The 23419-nt window shown below is 36.2% G+C and overlaps 1 protein-coding gene across 1 annotated transcript in view; it reads right to left on the minus strand.

Annotated features, from left to right (window-relative positions):
• Lrp1b (LDL receptor related protein 1B) overlaps positions 1 to 23419 on the minus strand; it is a 1955528-nt gene that overhangs the window by 163004 nt on the left and 1769105 nt on the right. Inside the window, exons 67-68 of the mRNA XM_042275227.2 lie at positions 7157 to 7273; positions 2922 to 3028 (exon numbers count right to left, since the gene is read on the minus strand). Of these exons, the coding sequence (XP_042131161.1) occupies positions 2922 to 3028; positions 7157 to 7273 (224 nt within the window). The remainder of the gene's footprint in view (positions 1 to 2921; positions 3029 to 7156; positions 7274 to 23419) is intronic.

Consider the following 23419-nt stretch of genomic DNA (forward strand, 5'->3'; position numbering starts at 1 on the left):
ATGAAGCTCAGACCATACCCTTCCCTCAGGCTAGGGGCAAAGCAAAGAGATTAACTGAAGACAATAGGGCTTTTTGCATAACCAAGTACACTAAGGACCAGAGCGGAATTCCAGAGGTAGACACAGAACCAGGTGGCCAGAGAGAAGAGAGAAAGACAGATTCAGTAGAGGGCAAAGCAGATCTTTGTGGGGTTTATCAGGGCCAAGCATAAGGAGCCAGGGAAGATATAGATGGAGGACGAAGGAACAGAGGACAAAGATCAGGTCAAAAACATAGGAGCTTACTAAAACTATGAGGACAGGAAAACTGGGCACAGAGAGGAGCTGAATGTGATGACAGGGGTGAAACTGTATAGATAGAGTTTTGTCACAGAGGAATAAAGTTAACGGACAAAAGAGTGTAGTGTATGTAGATTCCTTTCCCTCAGATACCCCACGCCATATGTAGCATCTTTCCAGGACTCTGGGAGGAATTTTCTCAGGGCAGGAACTTGGGAAAATTCTGTTAGGGTTTCAGTTCATTATAGCAACTTCTTTGTTCCCATTGTCAGCGAAGGCCCTTTCAAGCATGTCTCGATGCCCTGTGCTCACTGGCCCATTAGTCTTGTGTGCTCACATTCTAAAATGTTGTTAACGTTTCATGTTGTGAAATTCTTTTCTCAAACCTAGAATTCCACATTCCCCACAGTAATAATCGGGAAATGATCTTTATAAATCACTGTGAACACTTGAGTGAGCATTACTACTGGATTTCTCCTTGTTTTTAAAGGGAGATAGTTTAGAAAAAAGAAATATTAAGCAGAATCTTGTACTGATAATTTGAACTGTATTTACTTTTTGTTTCTGTATTTACTGCCAGTCGACCTAAGTTCAATACCTGGAGCCCCCTTTGGGAAAGCAGAGAATAAACTCTCCCAAGTTGTTCTCTGACCACATCCGTATTATGGCATGTGTTCACCATCCTTCCATGTGCACAATAAACAAAAACCAATATAAATGTAAGTAAATATTTTAAAAGATAATTATCTATGTAGGCAACAGAGATATGTACTTGACATTAAATTAAGTTAATCCAAGCTTTAATCTTTATTTCATGTTGTTTTGAGAAGCACCCAACACTGAATATGTATGTATACATAGAATTACAGTTCTCCCAACTTTTCTACTTATTTGTAATATTATCGTTATGCAATTGTCCTTTGTAGCATTGTGCTAAATTCTCATTTTGTTCATTTGCCTCACTGTCTTTATCAAACAAAATGTTATTATAGACTTTAAAGAAAAAAATAGAATTTACTATGGACTACACTGTCTGTTAGTGAAGACCATCATAAAGAATAATTTACTTAGAGCATTGCTTTGATGGCACTTAGTAATTAAAAACATTTTCAACCAGGAAAATACTGTGCCCAGGAATTTAGTGAATGTGATGAATGCTATTAGTAAACATATTTACTTTGACATGAACAATATTTTGGAAAGATTTACACTAAAACTAGATTTTGACTCTTCTATATTTTGCACATCTAGTGATAACATACAACAAGCACTTATAAGGCTCAAGGAAGTTTGAAGTGGCTGAAGCAAAATAAAAATCAAAACATTGCCATGGCATGGGTAAGTTTACATGAGATACAGTCTCCTGACTTGGGAGTGTTTAAGACATTTTTAAATGATAGATGCTAAACAAGTATGTGGCTGGTCAATGTAAACTATGGTCTCTTTGTAAAATCTTATAAAGGAGATTGGATTTTGATTTACGAATAGCCTTGAATGAAATGGATAATTTCCAACTTCTCTTGAGATACTTTTTCAAATCTAAAGTTCACATTTGGTGGTCTTGACGTAAGAAGTCACACATGATTTTGGCCAAACACTGCATTCCTAGCTATAATTAGTATGGAATTTCCAAAATGGTGAGAAAATGAAAGTATCTGTCCTTGTAAGAATGGTAGACTGGAAAAGCCTTACTTTTTATGCACTATTGCCCAAACTATGCTTTTTTCTCAGAAAGGGAATCAGTGGATGCTTAGGGAACTTAGAAATGAAACAAAAACCTCTGAAGCTTTAAGGAAGATCCTGTACAGTCTAAGTTCGATGGGATGGTGTTTATGACTAGCAAATATGTGTAACTGCCTATGAGGCAAAACATATCTACAGTAGTACTATGTGAGTGAAAGAGCAATGACTTCTATAATGAACTGAAAACCTCTTTTCCTCTTAGGCTTACTTACATCCCGTTTTCCTCCTGAACAATTAAGAAACAAAGAAAATCCTTTAAAGTGATTGTTCCTGAACTTACCTCAAGTGATATAAGCCGAAAGCTGGTATCATTTCAGTATGATTAGTTTTAAAGCTTCATGGAGTCACATGATACATAGCAGGGAAGCCTAAGTACAATTCAAGCTTGCAGAGTTGTCCAGAGAAATTATCTCCTATTTTCACCTAAAGCATAGTTCTTATAATAAATGGATTCTGATCCATCAACTTAGGAAATCTCAACCCATGGTTTCATGAAAATCGATGACCCACAATAAAGTTTATAAGACTGTAGCCACTGAAGAAAGAAATACTTTAAAATGCATAAAATATTAGTAAGAGCTATAAATACTCCAGCAAGTTTATGAACAAATTCACAAATGGCAAGGACACCAGCCACAGGGAAGAGGATTTCCAAGCATCATATTCCCTGATCAGATATCCAACAGTGGAGAGAAAACACACTATAGAATTAGTTTTCAGTAGTAGCACAGTTATTCTGTAAGAACTGTACAGCATAACACATAAATTAAAACTACCTCAGGACATCCAGAGCAGGGTGCACTACAGAGCTGCCCTTGGTCACACTTACTGTACTGAATGATGATTACCCTGTATGAGACCTGATTTGCCTCTCTGTGTGTATTCATGGAGATCCCTACCTCATCAGAGCCATCCGCACAGTCAAACTCTCCATCACACCAGAACCTTGAGGACACACAGTCTCCATTGCTGCAGAGAAAGTCTTTCAGTGTACAGGTCTGTGGCTCTGGAGATGGAAAGAAAGCATGGGGTGAGTATGTTTTAATCAGCTGCATCTCGATCAACATGAAGAGGTAATAGAAAAACAAAAGAGCTTGGGGCAAGCAGAAGCAATGAGATCATATGCGGGAAAGTCTCATGAAGAATCTATGGGATGTAATATACTAATTTTCAAATGTAATTCAAAAGTCATTAACAGAAGCAACATGATAGGAAAACTAAGCATTGATACTGACTTTTAATTATGTATGCTAGGGATTTTATTTACCTGATTTTGTCATAGGAGAATCCAGGGTTCATAGGACAAGAAGGGTATATAAACAGCATTGGGAATGGGTGGGTAGGCTTTCTTTAAAAAACAAACAAACAAACAAACAAAACTAGCCTGCCTATTTGTTTGTGTAATTGTTACCTTTTCCCCTGTATGATTTACCTGTCAATTTTGAAAAATCTGCTCACTATTGATTTAATTTTAATTGGTCATATTTCCTTTAGGACTGAAATAAAATAGCATGCCTTCATTCTTCACTTCAGCCTTAGGGGTGTGTGTTTTGTCACAATGTTGACGATTTCTGTAAATCTGCCCAGGCACATTGACCACCACAAAGCTTCTATGGGGTCCCTTTTTCCTGTTTTCAAAGACCCCCGGATTTCAAAGTAGCAATGAAGCATGAGGTTACCACACAGAATGGCTAGTTCTTTATATATTAAGGGAGCAAAAACAAGCCTCAGCACTGAAAACTGCTTTCAGAACCACCCTTCATGAAAAGAAGACACTGAAGTTCAAGAAGAAAATCGAAGTTCCGAACAGTGGACTTCACAGGAAAGCGTGGATTCTCTACCAAGCATCAGTTATTCTATGTTCAACCAAAGTTATATTAATTGGGTGTCAGTAAGTTAGGATTGTTACATTTATTGTAAAGGATATGCCATAAAATATTTTGATATATATTCAATGTGAAGACTCTAGAAATTCAAATAAACTAGAGGCAGCTAGTCAATGTACAAAATAACTAATTTTGTGATAAAATTACAGGGCATTTAAGAAAAGAAAATTAGCTAATTAATTCAAAATATATTAAATAATTTTTATCTACATTGATTATGTAGCAAAGATAAGTGGCTTATATCACATTTTTATTGATAGAAAATGATGAGACATTTCAGGCATTTTCAAGACTGGCTTGGATTATTTCAATGACAGTGACATTTCCTTGATTTTAGAGTAGAGATCATTGCTAAAGCAATGCCCATTGAACACTTAGCAAATGAAATGATCAGCAGATGAGGTTCAATGACCATAGATCAGTCATCCTTGGTGAATGTAAGAATGAAAAAACATATTTGACTTCACACACAGCTGGAAATTAATGGCTCCACTAACATTTGAATTATCCTCATGCATACAACTGAATAAAGTTTTTGTAACCTAATTTAAAACAAAATACACTAAGTCAGATTCATAAGCAAAACAATCCAAAAGAGAATGTAAGAGTATGTGGGTGTTTCTTAAGTGCAAAGCAAACCAAAAGAGAAGTTAAGAGTATGTGGGTGATGTTTCTTAAAAGTAAAATTGATTTACCATTTCTTATATGTTTTGTTCCTTAATATATGATTAACAGGAAATGCTGAATATGCATCAAAGTGTACATTAATGGTCAACAGTTTTGAAAATATGATAGCATACTACTACTCACATGTATGTCCATGCACTTACGATGTAAAATTTTAGGAATTATGTAACCAACATATAGTGCATATATGTTTTAATAATGCCATATATATAAATATACATTTACACTACCTTTCATATCAGAAATTGGAAATATATTGATGGCATCCTAACACAGTAACATTTACCTGAGCTATTTCTATCTTTTTAATCTCTTTGTGATAACTTCTTCACTGACAACTTTTTGCTTGTGTAAAACCACTAGTGTTTGATATGTTTAAATGTTTCATTCACTTCTGGTTCTTGCAGGGTAGAATTTTCAAACATCCAGACTTGAAAACTATCTTGGTGAATATAGACCCCTTCATTTTCATATGCATTATGCATTTAACATGTTAATCTACTGTGATACTTGTCTTGCTGTGTATGTTCATCTTGCATATGCTTCTGCTTTCCTTTGCCCCAACTGTACTGGAGTTCATTCTTACATACTGTTTTGTCTCCTTGAAATGTCAGTATTCCTTATCTTAGTCAATAAGCTCAGATTAAATATAAAACTCGGAGGTCACACATAATTAGCTATTTTAAATGGACATTTTCCTTTAGTCTTTTTAATGAATATGTTTTCAGTGACTAGTGAAGTCAGAATCCTGTCACCTCTCTTTGGTCACAGGCTGACTTCTGCATTTCTGAATAATAATCCTGAGCCATGTTGGGAACCCCAACTGATGCAGAGAGAAGCTATCTCAGTCCTCACTCTTCTTTTCCTTTTCTTATTAGAGCAACAATCTAATTTCTTGTGTGATTTCAACAACTCAGTGAACAAAGGACTACCTTAGCTGGGCCTGGTGGTGCAAGATTATAATACCAGGTACTCTGGATGGTGAGGCAGGAAGATCACAAAACTAAAGGCTGCTTGGGCAACACAGTAAGTTTAAGGCCCATTTGGTCAATGAGCAAAATTCTACCTCAAACTAAATGTAACACTTGGTAGAAAATTTTCCTGGGATGTGTAAATTCCCTGGTTCAATCTCTAGTTACAAGCAGAAAAGAGGGGGATGGGAGGAGAGTGGAGGAAAGCAATGAGAAATTTCACTGAGTGAAATCTCCAAGGTTTCTTCTCACCTACCCTGTTGTCCTCAGTATCCTTCAAAAAGAAATGTTTGTTCAAGGTATCTATATGATTAAGACTAAGCACATCAAACAAATCTAAGAAATATCTGATGCATCAAGTTTGTACATGCTTGTATTTTAAATTTTTTTCTCTTTAATATCATCATAAGTTTGTCTAATTTTTATTTTAGTCACTGGATTTATAGGAGAACCTACTTTATAAAGGTGGTTTTAATTGATGATTAAATGAGTCTAAAACTTTAACGAGTCAATGCAATATTCTTTACATTTGTAAACCGTGATCCATTAGGATTACACACACACACACACACACACACACACACACACACACACACACACACATACATGGGAGACTTCACTGGGTGTTGCCACATTCAGATATAGCAAATCATTTGATTGTCAGGCACAGGTCCCACTGCCCCAAAAGTTGTTTGAGACATTAGCACATGTTGTCCAGCCTAAATATACAAGTGATTCAATAAGTTTTTCACTCCACCAACTACAATGTATTGCTCTGCAGATTATGTCATTGCCTCCTGGGAATGATTGCTGTTAGTCCAAAGAGATGAGGAGCCGATATTATTGTTATCCATCTGCATCAAATCATTTTAGAAGGGAACAAAATATAGATACTTAATAAATGTAATTTGGTTATTTTCTCATTTTAACCATGGTGATATCATTTTTTTTATATATAAAAGCACTGATAAGAATTTTATTGAAAAGCTAATGCCGACGCATAGATACTCTGGCTCAGTGAGAAAATAAAATTATTGGATAATTATTGGTATCAAATTCATTGCATAAAAGTTCAGCAGGCAGATGCCATCAGTGTTATTCTGTTTTTTGAGAAAAGCATCCTGAATGCAGATGGTGTTCACTACTCCAGAGAGGATAAATGATAACTTACTGAAAGATGCTCTTGGGTGAATTTGTAGTGTGAAAGGATTGAGGCAGAAATGGAATGAATAGCATCCGTTAAAAATGATATGTGTTGTGCTGTCTGCACATCAGTCAGCTCATTGTATGAACTTGCATCAAGGGCTTTCTTCATTGCATACTAATGGGCTGTATTAAACCTCATGATACTCTTCTACCAATTCTGTGAGCAGAAAGAAAATAACTCCCAAGGTAAGCATTCCAATCATTTTACGCTTTAAGAGTCAGGTCAATTTATTCTGAATATTCTGTCCAAATGTGCATATATGTATAAAAATGTGAGCTTCAGGACAGAGGGGTCCAAATTTTGCCTTAAATGAAATAAAAATTGCTATCCTGCTTATTGAATGGGTGTCAGGCTTGCAAGGTCATTAAGCAAGATTCACTTACTGCAGTTTTCTTCATCAGAATTATCGCTGCAGTCATTCTGGCTATCACACCGCCAGTGATCTGGAATACAGTTGTTGTTCTTACACTGGAATTCATGAGGTCCACAGGTCTTTTTATCTGTAATGAAAGAAACTCAGTTTTCGTGGTTGGCTTCCATTAAGACTTCCTTACAATATTCTAATTGCTATGTCAATGCATGGTATATTACAACTCAGGAACCTTGATTCAGTTACTAATTGAGAAGCATTCCGAGGGGAGAGTGAGCTGAAGTGCTGAGTCCACTTGACCTTTTGCACTTGTTCCATGTTACCATTGGATAATTAGAAAGCAATTAAACCAACGAGTGATATTTACATTAGTAATGTCAAAATTGTCCCAAACTATACTTCTATCTCTGATATCCACTCTGCTTCTATGTAATGTAGCAAATTATTATTAATATAACTGAGGGCTTATTCTGTCCTGTTTCCCAAAGAGCTTATAATCATATACTATCCATGTACAGCTACCTGCTCATCAATATATCCATAGCATGCATGTTATTGGTCAGTCCTGGCTATGATCCACTCATAACGTTGTAGACTATGTAGGCTGGATGTGCATTATCCAACCAGCTTAGGATGAGAAGCATTTTATGTTTCAGATTTTTACACCCATGTAAACATGAGGAGGTATTTTTGGGGTGGGTAGCAAGGATAAACAAATTTCATTTTTTTTCATAATATATACCATATATTATATAAAATATACAACACAACCATATAAATGTACAATATATACTATATGATGTGTATAATATATAAATAAAAATAATACATATATATATACATTTATATATTATATGCAAAACAAGAATTTACACAGCCTTTTCAATGCTCCCATGCTGTGACCTCAGTCTGCCACATGAAGTCAGGTGTGAAAATTTCTTCTCAGGGCATCCAAGTCATGTTCATAATCTCTTAAGCATTAAACCATTTCAGAATTTAGACTTTCAAATTTGGGATGCTCAACCTATATCAATGTCTCCTAGTGTGTGTACAAAGCAGGAATATTGACAAGATGGCATTCTACACAAAACTTCAAGCAATTCCCTGAAGTGTAAGGAGAAACATTAACAACTCTTTGACTGTCCATAAAATCAACAGAAACTCTTTCAAGTTTAGGACTCTGATGAATTTTCAGTACCTGTGAATGGCATGGGAAATGCTATAACAAGTTTATGTTTACTCCTGATTTAGTACTTTATGCAAGTTCAGTTAAAATTAATATAAGAAAAGGTAAGCAATAGAAACATAAACTGAAATGAGAGTTTCTACACTTCTCTAGTATCAGTCTCATTGTACAGAGTGTGAGCCAGTGCCTGAATACTTTGGCTGCTCTTTGTAGAATCACTTAGAGTTATGCTCTAATGCTCGTTATGATTTAACAGGGTTGAATTGCTTACCCCTGTTACTGCAGATTAAGCTCAGAGATTTCTAATGAATTGTGTGGTGATAATATTGACCTTAATCAATGGTTTAGACTGACTACATATGATCTTAAAGTCAAGATCTTATAAAGTCAATAAAAAAATATAAACTGAAATCCCAGTTTAGGGCATATTTCTCTCTTATACATATAGATCAGCTTCTCAGACAGTTAAATTAAGGATATGAAGTATTCTTAGAAAGATCCACAAACTGAAAACTTTGGACCCCAGTTGGTGGAACTATTGCCAGGTGATTGGATCCTGAGGGCACCAAACTCTTCAGTGGTGGCTGTAGACAAATGGTTACTAGGAGTTGAGGGCTTTTTGGAGTGAGTAGGTCATATGGTCCTGAAATGTGTATTTTGGCCCCAGCTCCTTTCCTGAATGGGTCTGTGGACTGCAGATGAGCAGCTTTACCCATTCCTTTACCTTCTTCCTTCATGCTCGTACCACTCCTGGGGCTGGAAGCAGTAATGCTGGATACTGAATCTTTTTCTTTCTCTTACATTATTAATGTCGGATATTGTGTCACAGCCTCGGGGAGCTGAGTTGTATAGTCTCAACTGAGATGGGCAGGGAAGCTCCATTTCCAGACCATTAAAACAAGTGCCTTGAGAGTGACAGCAGTTATTTGGTGATGGTTGTTACTCTATATTCCAAAAATCCACAGTGTAAACTTTTGACTCCAATTGGTAATGAAAAGCAAAGTGATTTAGGCATAATTTAGAAAATTAAATAGTAAATATCTATTCTGAACTCAGCCCAGCTCCTGGCTAGGCATTTTAATAAACACAATCACTCTCAATTCCCATAATTTCCTAATGAAGGATTATTACATTTATTTAAATAAAGGGGAAACATAAACATCAGAAAGTTTAAGTAATTTCTCCAATCTTACAAAGAAGCTCAATAACGAAACAGGACTTTATATTTAGCTAGTCTCTGAAATAGTTTACAGAAGGAATTCTCATGACAGAATTTAAATGCAGTTCTCTTCTGAGGAAAAAAAAAAGGACTGCTTGTGCTTTCCTTCTATCCTTCCTGCCTACCTGCTAAGGCTCACTCAGAATCTAAGCTATGCCAGGAGCAGGAGCTATGCTTAGTGTTTATATTATGTTTTCCCTAGTTTGTTTACTTATTTAAAGACCAATTTATAATCTGAATAATTCTAATATAGTATTTTACATACATTAATCAATAATGAAATATAATACCAATATTGGGATTTAATTATTGACTGAAAAATGAACCTTGAGGCTGAACAATTGGGGCAAAATATTTTATTTTGACAATTAAAAAAACTCCTCTAGAATGCAGCTCTTTGTAAACATTAATTTTATTTATCCCTTAACATATATTGTGTAAATTATTTTAAGTGATGTTTTGAAAATGCGTGTCGATATAAAAAAGATCAGAATCAGACAGAAAATTTGCCATGTGATCTAATATTGTGTCAGCAGCTCCAGGCAAGGCACATTTCACTGATGAAAACATAAGGTTAGCCTATTTCTAGTATACATTAGTGATTTTTGAGTTTTCTCAAAAGCATTTACTTTTATATTATTGTATTACGACTATTATTTGAAATTAATTTACAAATATAGATCTCTTTATTGGAATTTCCACTGAAGGCATGCAGAAATGATAGTGGGGAAAAGTTAACTGATTTATGTAAGACCATGAAAATTTTGTTTCCAAATTGCTTAAATTTTAGCTATGAGATTAAATGAAAGCCATATACATACAAACTATATCCTTGTAGAATATTTAAAATGTCCCATGATTGTATGTATTATAGTGTACAAGAAACATACATATTATTATTAACCAGGTATGCTAGTTCTATTTCTTATTAGTGTGATCAAGCATCTTATAAAATCAATTTCAGTAGAAAAGGAGGGTTTATTGGACAAACTGTGTGAGGGTACCATCCATGATGGGGAAGACATAGTGGCAGAGGCATGAGACATCTGGTCACAATGTGTATATAGGTAGGAAGCAGAAAGCAATAGATGCTGGTGTTCAGTTTGCTTCCTCAGTTGTATGCAGTCCAGAATCTCAGATCATGGAATGATATCCCCATATTAAGAGTGAGTATTTGAACTTCCAATAGGCTATTCCAGAAAATCCCACACAAGGACAAGCCCAAAGGTTTGTATCCTAAATAATTCTAGATCTTTTTTATGTTTAAATAAATATAAGCCATTACTAACTATCTACTAAACACACCAGTTTTAAGCTTTAAACTCTTGTCTCCATAGGCTTATGGCTGTTCTATAATGCAAAATATATTCAATCTAACTTGGAAATTCCCCACAGTCTTTAAAAGTTGAAAAATTATTTGAAAAATCCAATATCAAAAATCTCTTCTGCAAATCAAAGTAGTCTTTTAACTGTGAGCCTTATAAAAACAAGAACGTGTTATAAAGATGTGATACATAGCAGCACACTGTAAACTTCCAAATCTAAAAGGGTATGGTAACACAGCAAGAAAAGATCAGCTCCAGGGAGATGGTCATCTGAGAGGGAAGGGGCCAGCTGCAGCTGCATGTGTTGCAGCTGGAGCTGGTGATGGAATCAAACTCTTGGGGGTGGGCATATCTGTTTCTGCTGCCTCTGGCACACAATCTCATTCTGTCATTCTGTCACTCATTCTCTCAGTCTCTCAGTATCTCTGTATCTCTGTGTCTCTCTCCCTCTGTTTCTCCCACTCTGTCTTTTTGTCTCTGTCTAGGTCTCTCTCTCTCTCTCTCTCTCTCTCTCTCTCTCTCTCTCTCTCTCTCTCTCTCTCTCTCTCTCTCTCTCTCTCTCTCTCTCTCTCTTCTTCAGTTTTACTTCGTTGGCCAGCTTATCTCATCTATCATAAAGTCCTAGCATTTTCAGTATTCTGGTCTCTTCACCATATTTTAGGCTACAACTTCACAGTTCCACACTATTGTCTTCTTTCAGGGACCCCAGCCCTGCAACACACTGACTAACCTCAGCAAGAAACCATGCTTAAATCTCCATGCTCTCCTTACACTTGCATACTTCATTCCTCCAACCCCAGTACCTTTTAAATGTGACTGCCAAGTGTTCCTTCAAGAGACCCTGATCACTTGATCATAGTTCCATCAATCTTGGTTTTGCTTTCCTGGAAACATCCCCCTAGGTGGTTGTTGAGAAACAGCCCCTATAGCAGAATCCTCAGTCTGTGTTCTTAAGTTTCATTTGAATTTCACAGTGGAGCACTCTCTTCTACTCTCCTTCCCGTCCCTCTTCTCTACCCTCCCCTTCTCTCCCCTGCTTCCTGCCCTCCCCTCTCTCACTGATACAAGTATATAAAGCTTGTTATTGTTTTTGCTGTTGAAATATAGTATTCCTTTTTTCTTAGTGACTTTAAAAATTGGTTTTTATTTTATGATTATAATTGTACCATTTTCCAATTTCCCCTTCTCCTTCCTCCCTCAGAGCCCTCCCATGTAGCCTCTGCCTCATGATCTTTTCAGTTCATGAGCTCCTTTTAATTCTTCTTGCACACACATGTACACACATACTCTCTGTCTATCTATCTATCTATCTATCTATCTATCTATCTATCTATCTATCTATCTCTCTATCATCTATCATCTATCTATCTATCTATGTTATATAATAAATAATATATAATAAATATATAATATATAAATATAACGTGTTCAGAATATAAACTTGGTCTATGTTTTCAGGACTGGTCATTTGGTATTGTATAGTCAGTTGGACTTCCTTTGCTGGGGAAGTCTACTTCTCCTACCACTGCTCTCAGAATTCCTTAGCTTCTTGTAGTCCCACCTGAACGGCTGCCTAAACATGACCTGAACAAGAATGGCACCATGGATAAAGTGCCTGAGGCCTCCACCCTAGACAAAACTACAAGAATTCTAATCTTTTTAACAACTGCAGGTGTTGTCTCAGCTCCCCTGGGTCTGCAGTTTTTCAGTAGCTCACATTTTTGTTCTTACCCAGACGTCAGTTTTCCACATCTTTCTCTACTCTTTCACTGTGAGTGAGAATAAGCAACACAGACAGCAGCCATGCCATAGCTTGAATGTCATCCATGTTTAGCAGTTTCTCCCACTTAACATCAGTTTTGAATTCAGTCTCAACCAGTTCAGGACAAGGAAGAGTGAGGCCAGATTTCTTTTTCTTTTTCTTTTTCTCTTCTTTTCTTTTTTTTTTTTTTTTTTTTTTTTTTTTTGCCAGAATATAACTGAAATGGCCTATACCCTAGTTCCCAATAAAGATTTTTTCTCTGAAAGCTTAAGAGTTGGGCCTCCACTGTTCCCATTTCTTTTGGTTTTCTAGTCTCCCATACTCCAAAGAGAATAATCACTAATTTCTGCTTACAGGATTCTAGGACTTCTCAAGACCAGAGCTGCAAATCCTTTCATATTCACTCCTAAAATACGTTCCAGAAACCCACAAACAACAAATTTATCACAATAACACCCCTAACTTCCTGGAATCTGTTTTCTGTATTAATTACTTTGCTGTGTATAAGGATCTGACGCTAAACTTTAATGAAGAAATGGGAAGTATATATTGGGTTCACAATCAATCAAGGCAAGGAAGGCATTCTGCTATGTGTGGGTGCTCATCACATAGCATCTACTCTCTAGAAGTAAAATGATGAGTAGTGGTGCCGAGCTTGCATTCTCCTCCTTTGTACAGATCAGGGTAGCAGCCCATGGAATATACCATATAGGTTTGGGTGCCCTTTTTCACCTAAATTAGTCCAATAAGGAAAATGCTCTCCAGACATCCCCAAAGTCTTGTTTCATAGCTGATTCTAAGTACTGTCAAGTGTAGCAATTAATATTAACCATGGCAATGAAGACAAACTAAAAATTTGCCTTGGCCAAACCTTCTTCCATACCTGAAATCACAGTCACTAGATGGGATCAAGATAATAACAGTATGTATTAAACACAGCTGATGATTTCATTAAGCAAACACTGAAAATAAAAACAATGCACATGTACACACAAGCATACACACACACATTTCACACTACAGTACTCCAGACTAAATCAATTATCACTATGTCCATCTTTTCATCATTAATTAGAAGAGTTAAATGGCAGTGGAACAAAGACTTTCCCCACATTTTATCATTATGAACATAGCAAGAATAATTACAAGATTTTAAACTTCTTAAAGGTTTGCCTATACACTAGGAGGTACTGCTACAAATCTGATCATCCCATAAAGGTAGGATAAGTGATCCTCAAAACAGACAACTATCTGTATGCACTCTCTACTGCATTACTTCTTGCATATGCATATTTCTAAGAAGATATAAAAGAAGTCAGTGACTGTACAGTAATTTTTCTGGAAGAACTGGAGAACTGTCCTATCAGCAACAGTAAGAGAGACATGTAAGTATCTCTTTGGACTCAAAGGAGTCTATAGATGATAGGAGAACGGAATGAATATGGGATATACTTAGTAGAATATGAGATCCATCCCTATGTAAAGTATGTGTTTATGTAAGATTCTCATGAGGAAATTCTAAAACATTGCAAAAAAAACTGAACAATTTCTAGGAAATACAGATGCACAATATTCAGTGAATTGAAACCTCAGTTATTATACTGACCATTTTCTCTAGCTTTATACATAGCATAGCTGATTCACCAAGTATCAAATTTCATTGTTACCCTTGGAAATATAGATATAATTTCAATGATATAAGAAAGTATCAATGAAGTAGAATAATTAAGTAATCTTGTGAAAGCAGGAGAATGTGCAATATATGACTTAAAGAACTGTTATAAAACTATGGTAATTGTAGGGATATTTGAATGAATGTCTCCAGAAGTATAAGACCTAAGCTCAATAGATTTCTAATAAAAATCCCTATTTAATTTAATAGCAAGATGAAATTCTTAATAAATATTACTAAAATTATAAACATATTTCAATTGGATATTAATCTACACCTAAATTATTCTTAAATTATAATAATACTAAATATAAAATGTATGGATTATAAAAAACACTTGTATGGTCTTTTGGTAGGCAAGAATTTCAGAAAAAGACCTCAACAAATAGTAAATATAAAAAGTGGAAAACTAGTTGGCTAAATAGTTTTATATTAAATTGACATAAGCTAGAGTCATTGTGAAAGAAGGAATTCTAAATGAGAATTTGACCCCACCAAACTGGACTGTGGGCAAACCCATGGTGCAATTTTTGATTGATGATTTTATTTCAAGTAGAGCTACATCACTTTATACCCTCTCTTTTCGCCCTCCAACCTCTCCCTGCCAACCTACTTTGAAATCCTCCAGTGCCCCCATCCTCATATATTCATGATTATTATTGTTACGTGTGTGTGTGTGTGTGTGTGTGTGTGTGTGTGTGTGTGTGTGTGTGTATGTATACAAACATATATAAATACAACTTGCTGGGTCCTTACATGATACACATAAGTGTATGAGTTATACATACGTATACACATATATCTATATTTGGGGATATGTCCTAAATTAAATGAAGACTGATCGTGCTTCAAACAAGAACTGTAGACTAACGACACTCCAGTACAGGCACCAGAAACCTTTCAAGTGACTGGTTAGGGTAGTCTAGTTCACTCAGAGAACAATGTAGATTGTTGCTGTAGCCCTTTGTTGCATATCAGAGTTGCAGGTGGACCTCTATTGCTGAAGACAGTGTGTACTTAAGACACAGGACTCTCATGCTCTGAGATGATCTTATTTGACAACATCTTTTCTGAGGTCTAGTTTGCATGCTTCTAGAAAATACCACACAAGCTACTAAAGGAGGGAAAGAATTACATAGTTCTACCCCAGCTGCCACACCACACAGCTGAAACACAACAATGGCAAGGTATGCCTAAAGGTACAATAAGGGACACTCACATGTTGGTGGCAACCAATACTGTCTAATTGGACTTAAAGCTCATTCAACAGGACAGAAATCATGCCTGGTACTGGAAAACCAGGCATCTTCTCTGGGCTATTAAGGTCATGGATCTTAGAATAGAGTCTACTGCTAATACTTTTTTAGATTCCCACAATTCCTTACTACATTCTAAGTCATATCCTTATAACCAAAGGTGAGTATAGCTACCACTTCTCATGAAAGAAAACTCTCATATTTTTGGTTGTGAGCCTGTAGGTCCCTGGCTCCTGTTTTGGGTAACTGTTGCCTTGCTTGCTGAGTTTGACCTTGATATCCTCCCTATGCTAATTCCCTGCTGGGTTACACCCTCCTGAATGCTTAAGGGAAGTTCCATGTCTGTGTATCCTGCATATTGGGCGTTAACAGCTTAGATGCAAGATTGTAAAACATCGGTAGCGAAATTCTGCCCTCTAGGGGTCTCCCATTGTGCTATAAGCCTGTATTTAAGACCTCCTCCCTCCTTCAATAAACTTCATTAGGCATTAAAAAAAAAAAAAAAAAAAAAAAAAAAGAAAGAAAGAAAGAAAGAAAGAAACCTCTCTTTCCAGCAAATGGAGACTACTACAGAAAATTACAATTGATTGATCATTGATGTTGGTGGGCCCCTGTCACTGAAGGAAGTGCCACTGATTGGGTAGTTCTAGGTGCTATAAGAAGGCAGGGTGAAAAAGCCATGGAAAGCAAGCCACAAATCATGAGCCTCCTTGGCTTCTGCTGCAGAAAGTGTGATTTCCTTGGATGATGGACAGGCTATAAAATAAAGTAAACCCTTCATTCCCAAGAAATTCTGATAAGTCATTAACTGGTACCAGGAGTACAGTATTGTGACAGATCTGACCATTTGTTTTTGGGAGGATTGTGGTGGTATCTGAACATCGAGCTGGAAAAGCCATTGAGTGCTCAGAGCTCAGTGGGCGGTTCTGTGGAAGCTTGGATGATAAGAATGCTGAAACAATGCAGATGATGGCTTAGAATGGGAAATTTTAGAGCAAGTTTGAGAGACCCTCAAAGACTCTATCTGGGATGTTTTCTGATATTTTGAATTAACAATGATTAAAGTGAAATATGTCCTTTTCAGGAACAACTGATGTTGGCTCACTGGAGCTGAGAAGTAAATAAGGCAAATGTGATCATATGGTCTACATGAAATCCTATACTACAAACTTTAAGATAATGGTTTTCTAGAACACTTAAGATTTCTCTTGGTGTTTGTGCCTCTAAACATTAATTTCATGTTGGCTTTTCATCCACTGGGATAGTATTCTTCAATAAGCACTTACGTACACAATCTATTTTTCTACAGGAAGTGGAAGAATACATGACTGTTATAGAAGCTGAGAGGAACAATTCCACTTACAGCTGGTCTATCTGGGATCCAAGTACTTCTGTTTTGGTTTTGAAATTTTATTTTCCTCTTTATTATTCCAGGAAGAAGCAAGGAGGGCTTACAGGTAAAACAAATTACAAATGGCATCATTCCTTTATAAAGAGGAGATAAGGAAGAAGCCAGCTCTGGAGAAAGTCCAATAGTGACATTCTTTAAACTGTACGTCATTTCAATGTAATTGTCAGTGGGAACTTTTCAAACTTGCATTATCCATTTTTAGAAAGTGTCACACTGAATTCTGCAATGCTATCATTCTTGACAAGATCTGTTTTCAACTTTATTTTTACAAAAATTGTATTGCAACATTGTGCTTGTGAACTGGGGGTGGGTGAAAAGAAAGTAGCTATATTTTCATCTTTTGTGCCTGTATTGTGTCTACAAACCCCTGGCTACTCCACTTGTCTTTCTTTGCTCAAAAATTTTCAGAGTTGAAAAGTTGTTCAGATATATTTTACAAAGTGATTTGCATTTCTGCATTGCTTTTCAGAGGAATCAGATCTCTGTAATACTGAAGTTCTACCACTGCAGCCACCACTCACCACATAGCCAAACACACATACCTATAACACCCCCACCACACCATAACACGTACAACACATATCCCCACACAGTTATTCACATACATATTCAAGGTGCCCTCAGTTTCCAAACATTTTGAGATTTTTGACATTTTCTCACTAAAATACTTTCAGTTTTATAGGTAAACTACATTAAAATTTAAAATGTTTTAGCATTCAGTAGTGCTACTGTTGAATGCATAAGTTCCCTTCTTTTATACAAAACTAAACTTTTACTCATTAAAAAAACCTTGGAAAGCATTTAATTATACATTTGTTTTTCTGCATGGACAAAAACTGTAAATGTTTAAAAAATAGTTTTCTTTCTCATACCACAAATATCCTGCAGAAGCCATAATCCATGTGGTATACAATGCTAAATGGTGCGCTGCTTCCTGTCTGAGAGCAGGTGAAAGAAAAGCATGGCTAAGCAAATTCATTGTGGTGACAGACTTACTTGCTGGTGACCTACTTAAGGTCTCTATTTGAGAATACCTTTTATTTGTATATATCAGATTACTTCAGCACAGCAGACTACTCAAAAACAGAATGATATTTTAAAAACATCACTGAAGTTGATCAAAGAAAGAATCAGTTGTGTTGGAACGACAGTGGTGAGACAGCCACAGGGTCTCATGCAGTTGTTGGGATTTCCTTTTGTGGATGTTGTTTTCCTTTAAAATAAGTTTAATGTGTCTTTAAATACAATTTCAGTTCAACACAAAGATTTTGTTTGATGCCTGTGGTAGAAGGAGCATAGGAATACCACCCTGAGCTATTTTGCTTACCTCAAGTACAAAGAGAATTAAAGTACTTGATACTTCAAGCACTTAACAATTGTCTATGTATACATTTGATGTGTGTTATGTTCATGGCCTGTCTACTGGCAAATACACAGGAAACCTCCTATAACTCTATTTGAGTCCAACCAGAATCCCTTTCAAGAACATTAATTCTCCTTACCCTGAAAGTAGCTATATTTTCATCTTTTGCACCTGTTGCATAGATAATAAGTGTCCCTCTTCCTTTTTCCTTGGGTAATTTGAAGTAGTCCACATTATTGCACTGCCTCTCAAATTTTCCCAATAGGATGGACCAGTTCTCCAGTAAGCTGTTCAATAATATAGTTTTGTTGATTTTTCTCCCCTTTCTAGATTTATTTCACCGCAGTTTTATTAATATTTTCTAGAATCATCTTGCCTTCACTGGCCTTTTATGCTAATGGTTAAGTAGAGGAGTAACAAGATTTTTTAAAAGTTCATTATATGGCAAAAAATCCTATCGAGAGAAATAAAGGGAAGACTGAACAGTTGATACTGCTGTAGATGAGCTTACAAATAAAAGAATTTGAAAACACAAAATTTGGGGGAGTGAGCTGGCATTGGATAGAACAAAACACCAAGTTATGCTCGTTTCTGAGGGACAGGGCATTGGAGCCTGAAGCAATAGTTTTGAGGAATAATCACAGGTGGATGGTCATGGGAATGCCAGGGGAACCAGAGTGACTTAGTACAGTTAACAGACAAACTCAAAACAGTGGAGGGAAAAGTCAGAGGGGACACCAACCAGTAGAGGGCACTAAAGGCAGGTGGCAATATGTTTCAACGTACTTTTTACTTTTACTTTTCCTTGAAGAGAGTAATTACATATGAGCCGGTTTCTTTATGTATCAGTGATTTGGGGATATGCATTTAATTTATGAACAAATTATTGAGAGATTTGAAAGACTGTTAAATTTTGGAACTGTCAGGGTGAGTTATTTGGCCTGTGTATTCAGTAGTTTTTTTGACTGTATTCTGAAGTTTACAAAGCTAGCAGTATGGCATATAATGATAAAATATGAAGTAGATGAAATAAGACAAATTTACCTTCAAAAGGATATTGAGAATGTGTAAAAATAAATGCATACATGATTACATTTGACATGAAACTAATGAAGTTAGTAGTTTATTTTTTGATTTTACTTATCTACTAGAAGTGTCAAGAAATTCTAACATCAGTCAAAATGATATTTTATTACAACATTGCTATGTTTGATTTCAACAGGGTTAATATAGTATGCTTTGGTTATATGAGAGGACATATAATACATAATATTCATTGGACTGTATTATAGAATTCTATTAGTATTTTAAATTTTATATATGGCTTTTAAAATGCTAATGTTTACTATGTATTTTCTATGAGCTAGACCTAAGGCAAAACTAGATTTATGTAGCCCTTTCAGCAATTGAATAAGTAAAGCATAGTGAACAGCCATGAACAGTGCAACTCAAGTTGCAGTAAATTACTGCTCTCAATGCCCTGAGCTCTTAAACTGTGATCCTTGCACCATTGTACCTAAGTCTAGCATCTGCACAATCAAACACAGAACTTGCTTGTCGGTATCCTCTTCTGTACTTTTAAACTTACCCCAATCTCGTAGATTCTTAGATGACTAAAATTATGTCAAATGTTTGCCAATGATAATTTATAAAATGACGGTCGACTTTACTATTAAACTTCAGATTTGAAACATGCCTATATTGGGGGATAATATTCTTGTACTGAGTATAATTTATGTTGGGAGATAAAGAGGGACAGTATTGCAATACCTCCAATGACATGATTCCTGAACTATGTTTTTTTTTTCATAATTTGGCATACTTTACACCTATTTTAACTAATTGAAAAGTAGCTCCCCTCTCTCTCCTTTTTATCAGTCCCAATTTGTCTGATTTTATCAATCAGCACAGAACATGTACCTTACTTGACTTACAGTTCAACTAGGTGCTACTTATCAATAAATGATCACATTATCTTTTATCTTATTTCCTCATTGACTGCCTAGTCAGCATGGTATTGATTTTTTTTTTAAAGATTCTGCTTACAGTACATGAATGCTCACTTGGCTGTACTCCCAGATGTCTTTAAAAACCTTAATAGTGATCTTCCTTGTTAGATGTCTTCATTCACCTTTTAATAAGCCTGCTTGCCTCGTATAATAATGCTGTCCCTTCTGTAGAACCATATTTATCAGAGAGATAGCAGACATGAAAGAAATGCAAAAATTATGCTTGAGGTGAATTTAATATGAGAATTCAAATAAAGGTACCAATAAAACTCCCATTTTAATACAACCATTAGACACAAGCAGAAAGTAAAATACCTCAATAGATAATACAAATCATGATTAAATTGACATTAATTCAGCTAATTCAAATCTCTCTCTTGTCCATAAATTCACCACTACAAACAACAAAAAAAGGAAGTTCCTCACATTGCTTCACATGTGGCAGGTTACTAGTATAGTAGCCTATAATATATATAGAGGATTGGACCTAAATCATACCTCATGATAGGTATTGATTAGCAGAGGTTAATGTTCACATGAGAGCCTAATGGAAGCATGATCATAGGACTGGTTAGATCTATTATAGGAAAAAAATGACCTAAGGATGGAAGAGTAAGAAAAAGGCACTGAATAATTGTCCAAGTTACTTCCATAAACCAAGTGGTCCAAAGCATACGTCCATGAACAGACCAACCTCCAAAATCACAAATTTGAAATACAATTCTCTTTCATCATTTAAAACCCTTTAGAATCAATTTGACACCACAAAAAAGTCTACATATGAACTGAACTCATTCAAGAGGTCATAGTAAAAATAAAGACAATTTTAAAATATTTTATAAAATTTGCTTCGGGTTGTATATTTTTGAAGTTTATGAAATGAATTTTTGGTTATAACTTGGTTTGAATCCAAGATATTTCATTATTATTCTGCAAAGAGTTTAAAATCTGGAAAACAGTTCTAAGTTTGAATTCTGTTTAAGAGAATTTAGAATAAATGGTTTTCACCTGGCTGCTAGTCTAGGTTCCACTTTGAGACTGAGTACATAAAGAAATTGGACAGTGACAGGTAATTCGATATCAGGAAAACATTGATCCTGCTTTTGAGACTTCAGAGCCCTGGAAGTGCTTGGGTCCAGAAACAGCACAATCTCCACGTCATAGGCATAGGAGTTTGTGTCTACAGTGAAGTATGCTGTACATGCTTGTACACTTCCAGAATCTCTCCCAGGACCTCAGCATTTTAGTCCTCGTTAGGAGACCAAAATCCTACCTAAGTGTCAGTGATACATTCCACAGTCAGGATCACCAATTGTTGAGATCTGTCTGTATTTTTAGTGGTTGATCATGGTACCATCCAAAGTTAAAAACTGATTCATTAGCTTTTTGTGAGATGATCTTCATCCTGTTAACTATGCTTTGGTCCACACAGAACTATCACACATAGTCCCAAATTTAGGGAATGACCACCATTCTGATGGTCAATGTGAAGGATAATGATATCAATGATCAAACATCTTAGATGCGTATGTTGTCTCAGAGCTGACCAGCAGACCTATGCCACAGGCTGAATGAAGCAACTAAGCTGAGCTGGACTCTGAGCTGGGCAAGCATTTGGAGTGTGACAAAGCCATTCTCTGCAATGGCTCTGCGGAACACTTAGGGGAAGTTCAAAGTGTTGGTCTTCCATAAGAAGTGCCAGGCAGGGCCAAACCTCAAGTACATATCACCAAGTAGAAAAGCACAAATATATGCCCAAAATGTATGAACATCTGTGAACTGGGGGACCGTGGCAGGCCTCAGTGGAGTTCCCAAGTTCAGTGATGTGATGCATGTCATTTCTCCTCCTTCCTGTTTTCCTGGATGTGGGAGACTGAGCTACCCCAACTTAGTAGCTGAAGTTGACTTTTTCATCCTGCCTGTCCTCATAATTCCAGATGGTCATTTTTTTATATGTTTTTATTGAATTTAGGCCTATTTGGGAAAATATTTGGCATTGCTGGGATATTTGGTACTTTAGTGGGGGTCATTATATTGTTAAAAACAGAATAGAGGGTAAACTCTGAAAACAAACAAGATAAAATCTGTCTGAAAAAGACCAGGCCCACATGAAGAAAGCAATGGAACAGGAATGTTTTCAGGAGGTTCAATGAAGCAATGAGAGAGGGAATGAGGGAAATGAAGAGAGAAAGAGAGAGGAAAAGAGATTTCTCTGTTCCTGAATGAATAATGTATTCAGTGACATGAGGTTACTGTCCCCAGTGTAGACAATCAGAGACATCACAGTTAGCCACACAATACAGCTCAGATGGGTAAACAGAGATCAGTGTCCTCTGAAGCGCAGCTATGGGCAAAGCAATATGGAAGGTTGCTTTGCTGTCCCTAAAGCTGGCCGTGTAGAATAGCTGTAGTGCTGTGTGGCATGCTGTCACTATCTCTTAAATCAGTGTCTGCTGAGTAGATCTCTTCTCAATCTATGTAAGAAGCCAGTCTGGACCTGCTTGTTACTGCATCAATTCTGCTTGTTTATTGTTAAATAAAAATGAAAAGATGGGCCGGGCAGTGGTGGTACACGCCTTTAATCCCAGCACACGGGAGGTAGAGGCAGGCAGATCTCTGTGAGTTGGAGACCAGCCTATTCTACAGATCGAGTTTCAGGATAGGCTCCAAAAGCTACACAGAGAAACCCTGTCTTAAAAAACCGAAAATAAACAAACAAACAAACAGACAAATAAATAAATAAATAATAAAAATGAAAAGATGCTATTGGGAATGGAGGAAGACCCAATCTGTGGCACCCTCACAAATATACTGCTGCAGGCGCTATTTTCCTTTCAAATGCAAATTAGTAGATGATGTCATTGCACAGGAAAGAACCACATGTTGATCCAGCACAGATCTCAACAAGCTTTCTTTTTTGCATTTTGGTGGAATGTGACTTGACATAACAAAGATACCAATTTCACACACAAGACTCCCATATGTAAATAAAAAAAAATGTTTTCTTTAATTATAGCAAGAAAAATTTGAAGTACCTCTTCAGAATAAACTGAAATGCAGCTCATTTGGGTGA

The sequence above is a fragment of the Peromyscus maniculatus genome, chromosome 4 (genome assembly GCF_049852395.1).
Source record: "Peromyscus maniculatus bairdii isolate BWxNUB_F1_BW_parent chromosome 4, HU_Pman_BW_mat_3.1, whole genome shotgun sequence".
Classification (NCBI taxonomy): Eukaryota; Metazoa; Chordata; class Mammalia; order Rodentia; family Cricetidae; genus Peromyscus; species Peromyscus maniculatus.